Consider the following 9161-nt stretch of genomic DNA (forward strand, 5'->3'; position numbering starts at 1 on the left):
AAGTGTCACGATCCATCCTTTATTTCTGCTATCCATAGTGTATTCTCGTTAAGTTACGCGCGATTTCACTGAGACGACCTGAACGACAGAAAGCGAAGCTAAGCAAAGATTTAGATTGGTTTTCATTTCGGTTTATTCTCGCAGCTGACCAGAATTGTTGTTGAAACTTTCAAGAACAAGACGCTTAAAGTAAAAGCTACTTCTTTTCTAAAGTATGACGGTCTTCTTGTATGTTATTCTCATTGGTCTTCAACTTGAAGCAATGTAAGTACACACATTAATCAATTTTGCTTTTACTGAGATTCGTATATGTCACGACAGAAATTAGCTTACCTAGTATGTTTACTCTTATATATATCAGAGTTAACATATAGTCAATTTCTGAGGTAAGATATACAAGAGTCGCGTGTAGGCAATGTCTGTTGTAAAATGAAAGAATCGTGTTAAAGTTGTTCCTGAATCATTTTTTTAAACTTAACGTTTATTGTTTCCCAAATTTGCCAGAAACTTCCCCAAAACGGTCTGATTTATAGTATCCTATTTTTGCCCGAAACATGCCGTGCAAGATAACGTTGACAAGCGTAAGCCCAACTCTGGGTTCAACCGCTCATGAAAACTCAAAACGGTGAATTTCGCCCGTTAGACCTGTGCTAACTTGAAACTCACAATCTCATGAAAAATGTTCAAGAATAGTGTCCCAAATTTAGGGAACCTGATTCAAGGTATCAAACTGTGCAGACGGTGGGATGTATTTGCAGAAAATGAGGAAAATGGTTTTTGACTTTTGAATTGTCGACCTCATTGAAACCTAATTGCCATGTCCAAGGCCAGGGTCATAACTAAATGACTTGCTGTTGTAGGAGAGCGTTTAATCTGGGACATTTTCCTTGAATTTGTATCAAAATAGATTTTTTGAAAATACATAAGATTGTTCATTATATTATATTTTTCTGCTTTAGTTCAACAGCTGCTACTGAAGGCGCTTCGTGGACAGCGTTGTCAGACTATGACGACCGCCTTCCCGACACACAAGTTATATCTACGTCACCAACTACTGTGCACAGTAAAGGGGAGTGCAGTCTCATATGCCAACGTCAGAGTGGGTGCAACGGCTTCTTCTTCAATGACGTCAGTAAAACGTGCCTGCCAACCGCAGTGACGATGTCATACCACCGTGACGTCATCGTGAATGGCGTCAACAGTAATGGTTACCGCTACTATTTAAACGGAGGTGATCTCTCCTTTCTTCTTCTTTTTACCTTTAGTCAAGTTTTGACTAAATGTTTTAACATAGACGAGGAATCAAGATAAGCGTGTGGTGTATGTGAGTCTGTGTGTGTGTGTGTGTGTGTGTGTGTGTGTGTGTGTGTGTGGTGTGTGTGTGTGTGTGTGTGTGTGTGTGTGTGTGTGTGTGTGTGTGTGTGTGTGTGTGTGTGTGTGTAGGTAGGTAGAGCGATTCAGAGAAAACTACAGGACCGATCTTCAGGAAACATTTGCACGAGAGTTCCTGAGTATGATATCCCCAGAACATTTTTCAATTTTGGGATAGATGTCGTTGATGACATCATGTCCGGCTTTTTTTGTGAAAGTTGAGGCGGCACTGTTACACCCTCATTTTTCAACGAAATTGATTGACATTTTGATCAAGCTATCTTCGACAAAGCCCGGACTATGGGATTGCATTTCAGCTTGGAAGCGTAAAACATAGTTAATTTGTTTGCTCATTAAAGTTGTCATTCAAAATCGCATTGTATTTCTTATCTTCTCCCGAATTCAAAAATATATAGATATGTCATGTTTACTCAAACATTGTGCTCAGAATAAAAGAAAATATATTCAGAAGGTACTACGTACGCGTGCTTCGCGGAGGCGAGCATGACCCCCCCCCCCCCCTCTCTCTCTCTCTCTCTCTCTCTCTCTCTCTCTCTCTCTCTCTCTCTCTCTCTCTCTCTCTCTCTCCCTCTCTCTCTCTCTCTCTCGTTCTCTCTCTCTCTCGTTCTCTCTATTTCTTTCTATTTTTCTCCCTCTGTCCTGGTCGATTGGTAATATTGCTAATGGTTGTCATAGATTATGTTTGGCCTGCTTTAGCTTGGTTTGGTGTAAATACACATATTGCAGTTTAACAGTCATTTTGTAGAAACTTACTGACGAATGTAACTTAAAGAAGACAAAGGTACATTCGCTAGACACATAGTAAAATAATGATAATAATAAAATCGAAAATACTCCGTAACAACATTGTTGTTGTTGTTATTGGGTTGTTGTTTTTTTGTGTGGGTTTTTTACATCAGTGTAAATAGGGGTACTATTTCTTTGTACAAACTTTAATTCGTTTGAGTCCCGATTCTGCACTCCGACTTGTTTTTAAATGATCGCAATCAGCCATAACGCCAACAGACTCAAATCTGTTGCGTAGGAAATTGCGTGGAAGGTTCTCTGCTTCTCCCCCCCCCCCCCCCCCCCCGGTCAATTCCCCCCCCCGGACTTATCCCCCCGGGTCTATCCCCCCCCCCCCCCCCCGGACAATACCCCCCGGGGCATTCATTTCATAATAGTTACTTCAATCATCGTTGTTATCACACTTGAAGAGTAAGGCGCACGTGAGCTAAAAAAATTTCTTTCAGTGGCTGTGGAAAGTTGCATTCCCCTGCGTGAAAAGTGTGCTCCTGTTATGCTTTTTGTAGTGTTTTTTGCTGTGTTATAGAAATCACGATGAATTCCTACACAGTTCTATAATATGTGTCTGTTTTGTTGCGTCATCGAAAAAACCATTTGTTTATGTACGCATGGTGTACTTTGATTTAAGTCGAATTGTGACGATCAAACCAATGATTATATACAATACATTCATCAATCTCAATCTCTCTCTCTCTCTCTCTCTCTCTCTCTCTCTCTCTCTCTCTCTCTCTCTCTCTCTCTCTCTCTCTCTCTCTCTCTCTCTTTCTCTCTCTCTCTCTTTCTCTCTCTCTCTCGACCACCATAAGAGCACGAAAATATTCTGCATCACGGGATGCTAGATACACAGATACCCAGTATGCACACAAATATTGACATAATTTTCAACTCTCTCTCACTCTCACTCTCTCTCTCTCTCTCTCTCTCTCTCTCTCTCTCTCTCTCTCTCTCTCTCTCTCTCTCTCTCACTCTCTCACTCACTCACTCACTCTCTGTTTAAAAAAACCTGTTTCTTTGTCTTCTGGTCCGTATTGTGTTTTGTGCAGATGCAGACAGCGGCTTTCAGAAAAGTTGTTCAGAAAAACACGTTGTGTGCGATGCCTTGCCTTTGGTTAAGTCTTTTTGTTTTACGTAGACATGATTTTCAAACAAAATGCAGCGAGCACCTCTTGTTGTCAAACTAAACTCCATTGTGTACTATCCTGAAGCAAGGTCAAAGTAAAATAATCCTTTTTATATAACACCTCTGAGCTTTAAAATACTGATTTATACTCACTGATGAACAAAACCCAGGGCAGCAATCTGAGTTCTAAAATACTGATGAATGCTCACTGATGATTTCTATGATCCGCAGAAAGGGAAGAAAGTTAACGATAATAATCACTTGTGACATTGATATTTTTTTTGGGGGGGGGGAGGGGAGACGGGGGGGGGGGGGTATTGGTGTGTGTGGGGGGGGGGGTTGTCCTAGGGGGGTATAGTCTAGGGGGGAAATTGACCCGGGGGGAGTTATCCTGGGGGGGGGGGGTTGTCCTAGGGGGGAGTTGTCCAGGGGGTGATTGTCTGGGGGGAAAAGTCCAGGGGAGGTATGTCCGGGGGGGAATTGTCCTGATACGGTTGTAAGGTACTCTGCGGTGGAGTGAATACTAACCGAAATAAAAACCGTGTAATTTCAGACCGTTGTCAGATCGCAAGTATCTCTTCCAGGCTTGACTGACCTACGGAGTACAGATTCCGAGTACAGACACGGACAACATATAACTCGAAATGCCTTGATGGTTCGGACCTGCATTTTGTTTTATTAAAATCTTAAAATATAACGTGTACACTTTTTCTTTTGTCCACAGCAACGTGCCCAGTACCCACCTTTGATAGCCTGGTGCACGTCCAGTCGTCCAGCTGTTTCCAGGTCATCGGTGACATCGCTTTGCACAAGACCTGGACAGATGCACGTGACGCCTGTGACAGTGAAGGGGGGAGACTGGCCGTGCTGGACACGAAGGACAAGATAGACACCGTCCTGGACGTCATGAGGGGCAATCCTGGTGAGTTTTTAAAAAGTATGTTTTGTGGGTTGTTGATTCTTTTCTTGATCGGGTCCAAGAAAGCTAGTCAAAAGCTAATAAAATGCTTCAGTTAGTGACAAAAAAAAGTGTTGGGGATAGCTGGTTCTGTCTCCTTGAACAATTACACATTCATTATAACACGGATTGTAACCAGAGAGACAGACAGACGCACAAAGAGATACAGAGATAAACTAAGGGCGTCTCGTTATAAAAATTAAAAAAACACCGAGAGAACCACAAATATGTCGCTTAAATAATTTAAAAATAAACTATCGACTACCCCCTTGTTGTTTTATATTATTCAGCCTACATTATTGTCCCCAGACTTTCCACTGGCATACTATTACCTGGGGGCCCATCGCCCCATGGACAGGTGGAACACTGCATGGCCCAACGGCGAGCAGGACTACATCTGGCTCAACGGTCAGCCGCTGGACATGGACCTGACCGCGCCGTACTGGAAGGACGATGAACCGAATAACGGTGCAAAATGTCATCAGCCTGCACCAGAACCTTGACAGGCCGTGGGAGGATGTAACTGAATATAGAAAAAGGGGCTACATCTGCGAGTTTTCTCTCATTTGAGAGTTCTGTCTGAAAAGTACGGTCTGTTTAATGCAAGAGGGTCTGTCTACAGGGACTGATGTCAGAGCAAAACTGCAGACAGAACATTGAGAATTGTTCAAAAATCCCGGTCTTAGTGCAAATATTCAGTCCAAAGGTAGTTGTGTGTTTCCTGTTCTTATCACAGCGAAACAAAAGACACTCAACTTTTCTGTCGTCCGACTGAGAGCTTAAAAACATACAAAAGCGACACCAACCGAAAATCAACTTCACTACGCACTGCAATCTCTATGTGCCACAGAAAACTTCCTCAATAAGCTAAATTCATCTCTATTCCGATTTATCTGGAAGAAAAAATATTCAAACAAAAGAGCTTATGAAAAAGTTAATAGAAAAGTAATGTGCCAAGAGACAAATCTTGGAGGTCTGAAAATGATTAATGTCAAAGATGTACAAACATCATTTCTAATTTCATGGATTATGAGGCTGCTGGACGGAAGTAACGCAAAGTGGCAACAGATTCCATTAGCATCATTTTTAAATCTGGGCGAACGCTTATGCTGTCTGCGCTCAAATGTGAGTGCAGAAAATTTTAAAGGACTAGGTGCCATAAAGCAATATTTCTGGAAACAAGCTTTTATCACCTGGCTAAACAATAAACACAAGATCAAAGAAATAAGCAGTAATGAACAGCAGATAAGTGTACGCAATCAAACCTTATGGAATAATACAAATATAAGGTACAGGAAGCAAACACTATACATGAATGACTGGATAAAGGCTAAAATATGCGATGTTAAAGATGTTTTTAACGATAACGACATGTACTCTTTTGAGGAAATATGTGAACGAACTGGATATAAACAGTCTCGCCTATTTGAATATAATGCAATACAGACTGCCATTAAAGCTCTATTATTGCGTGATACGGGTCAGGCCCGTTTTGATCATATGCCATTTATACAATTATCTCCACGCCAAATCCGCCTAAAGATGTTAAATTATGAGATAAAGGAGCCAAGCTCAGCTGGATTTTGGTCGAACAAATTAAATATTACATTAGAAGATAAACACTGGAAATTAGCTAACGAATGCTCGACAGAAACCCGTCTTCGTCTATTGCATTGGAAAATTTTACACAATATATATCCCACCAATATTTTGCTACATAAGATGGGAATTCGTCAAACAAATCTCTGTCAGTATTGTAACGAAACCGACTTCATCGAGCACTTTTTTTGGCAGTGTAGAGCAGTGCAACCCATATGGCAGGAATGTCAAGGGTACATATTTAAATATACAGGCAAAAATATAAAGTTAAGCTGCGAAGAGGCTCTTTTTGGGTATTTCACACGTGATATCCCCAGAGAGAAAACCTTCATAATTAATCACCTTATATTGATATCGAAAATGTGCGTAAGCCAGTTTAAGTACGGAAATCCAAAAACTAACATGAAGATCTTATTTCAGAACCAAGCTCGACTTCGAAATCTCTAGTAAAATTGAACTGTGTATAAGAATATAGATAACTAGTAGTATTGTGCTGTTAATGTAAAGTTATTTATATATGCGCTGTATGATGTTGTGCTGAAAATTAGTACTGTAATTGGATTAATTAACTTGTTATGTATTGTCCCGCTGAAAATGTATTATATAACAGAATTATGGGAACAACAACAACAACAGCACACACACACACACACACGCACACACACACACACACACATATGCACATACACGCAAACATTAGTTAAATTGTTGTTGAATTAAAAAGTAATTTAATAGAAATGTAACCTGTAATGTAAAAGAAAACAAAATTAAAATCTCATTAAAAAAAAAAAAGACCAATGAAGAAGGATATGCTCACCGCCCAAAAAGAAAGAAAGAAAAAAAAACCACGAAAGAGGCAAAAAAGATGGGTTGAAGCAGCCTTGCATGCAACTGAGGTCACAAAAAAAAAAAAAAAAAAAAAAAAAGAAAATCAACTTCACTAATAGTTTGCTCATATTTTTGTCTTAGATAATGTCAGAATGTGTTGGAAATAAGTGTGAGCAAAACTAAAAAAATCAATAGGACAGACTTTATGAGACAGAACTTTGACTATGATCTAAGATCGCGACCACGATTAAGTCAACACTGATATTACGAAAAGCTCTTCCAACAATATCACAATTTCAATCCCTCAAGTGTGAGAACTATTTTTCTAGACCGTATCAACAAAATTAGAATGCACTCGCACACCAGCAGAAGTTTAAGTATATGTTCTTACATGGTATGGTAAAGTCAATCAAAGAGGAAAGCTAAACATCATTTTAATGGAAATGGGACTCTCAATACATTTCACTTGTGTCAGGTAACAATTTTTGACTGACATAAATCGTACTAAGCCTGATTACTGCCTTATGTCTTAAAATCTGTGTGTGTGTGTGTGTGTGTGTGTGTGTGTGTGTGTGTGTGTGTGTGTGTGTATGTGTGTGTGTGTGTGTGTGTGTGTGTACAGGTGTGTGTGGTCGCGTAAACATGCACACGGGAGCAAAAAACCAACACAAGGACCTTTTGAAAGCAAGTATATTTAAAATAAGTTACTCCGATTTTTAAGTCCTTCCCAGGTTCGTGGGATGGGAACAGAACTGGAAAAAACAGTAGCCATGACGCCATTCCTGATGATAGCATGTCGAGTCCCATGTATGGACACTGGGACCTGTCCAGCCTTGGTTGTAACAACACGCCCTAGATATATACCGGCTATAGACCGACAGCATCCCCGACAATGGAACTTACTGGTTATCATTACTTCAGTTGAAACTCTTTCTCTAACCCTCTGTGGTGGTCGATATTTGGCCATCCAGTGTATTTTATATGCGACTGTTAGTGTTACCACAAAATGAATGATTGCCTTTACACCTCAAATGGCCTTGTGCCAATGTATTTTCTAAAACGTAGGCTTGTTTCATATGAGAGAGGAATAATTGAATTAATTCGAGCGACTCGCTTTGGAACAGAAACAGGCAAGATGAAGGAACTGAAGATCATTCGATTTTGGTGGGAACGTAGTTGCTGTTGTTGAATGGACCGGCGCTCAATAATCCCGGGCCACTTGGTTCGTAGAAGGCGACTCTATCGTCAATAACCCGCTTCTGTTTTCAATCACTACTCTCTCTTCTGATGATTTTAAAAATCAAGCATCGATGACGTATAGGACTTCTTTGTAAGGATGGAGGTAAACACGAAAGTATTGACAAAGAAGCTATCAATGCTGATCACACACGATCAGTCGTCATCTCGCAAGACATATGATACAATTATCTCTGTTTTTCTCAAGTTTAAATCAATAACTCGCCAGAATGAAACCACTGGGCTGCTTCGTGACACAACAGTTATATAACGATTGAAATAATCTTGGGAAAAGGCCCGGGATGAAGAGTAAATATGATACCACCAATGTAAAAGAAGAACGAAACAATGCCTCGGCCGGGTCCTCTTTTGTAGTTAAATGTATAGGCCTGCATGTCAATCCCTTCTGTAAGCGATCATGTTTATCAGCTCAGATCTGTCCACACCTTATATGGGATAGGGGTACTTCCACAGCACACGTGACAAACATGACACAAATCTACAGCCTGGCTGCTTCCTGGGAAGATTTGGGGTCTTTTTCCACTCATCTCAATCAATTTCACTATTGTCACATGTGTTAATCTGCTACCAAAACGAACTCAGAAGAACGTTGCTATACCGAAATGAACACAGCAAAACATTCCCGTACCGAAATGAATTCAGCCAAATATTCCCAAACCGAAAGAATGTCAGCAAAACATTCCCAAACCGAAATGAATCCAGCAAAATATTCCCATTCCGAAACGAAAGAGAAAAGGGGGAAAAGAAAGAGAGGGAGGCCGAGAAACAGCTGGAGGCGTGACACAGAGGCAGAACTGAAGAGGCAAGGCAACAGCTGGACAGAAGCGGAGAGAACAGCCCAGAACAGGGTTCGATGGAGAAATGTCGTCAATGGCCTATGCTTCGCTGGGGGCAAAGGGCCTAAGTAAGTAAGTAAGAAACGAAATGAGCAAACCTTTCCAATACCGAAATGAATTCAGCAAAAAATGTCCATTCTGTGCAGAAAGCAGCCAAGCTTGAATGTTGGTATGTGTCTAAGTGTACGCATGCTCCTATCCCGTGTCAAAGCCTGCCTGAAAGATCCGTGGTAACTGACATGTTAGATTCTACGACAAGGACTGTACCTGCATATAAGTCGATGGAATTGACCATTTCGGATAAGACTCTTAATCTTTTTACCATTCCATTTTTTTCCATCCCATTTGTATCCGTCTCTTCTCTCTTGGTTTTTTTTTCCAATGC

At 40.7% G+C, this 9161-nt stretch overlaps 1 protein-coding gene across 1 annotated transcript; it reads left to right on the forward strand.

Annotated features, from left to right (window-relative positions):
- The first annotated feature begins 525 nt into the window (after window positions 1-525).
- On the forward strand, window positions 526-6700 carry LOC138952681 (uncharacterized). The gene is made up of 3 exons (XM_070324379.1): window positions 526-1231; window positions 4023-4220; window positions 4566-6700. Exons 1-3 carry the CDS (start codon window positions 1162-1164, stop codon window positions 4757-4759), a joined length of 462 nt encoding a protein of 153 aa, XP_070180480.1. The 5' UTR covers window positions 526-1161; the 3' UTR covers window positions 4760-6700.
- The last annotated feature ends 2461 nt before the right edge of the window (window positions 6701-9161 follow it).

This window comes from Littorina saxatilis, linkage group LG17, assembly GCF_037325665.1.
Source record: "Littorina saxatilis isolate snail1 linkage group LG17, US_GU_Lsax_2.0, whole genome shotgun sequence".
Classification (NCBI taxonomy): domain Eukaryota; kingdom Metazoa; phylum Mollusca; class Gastropoda; order Littorinimorpha; family Littorinidae; genus Littorina; species Littorina saxatilis.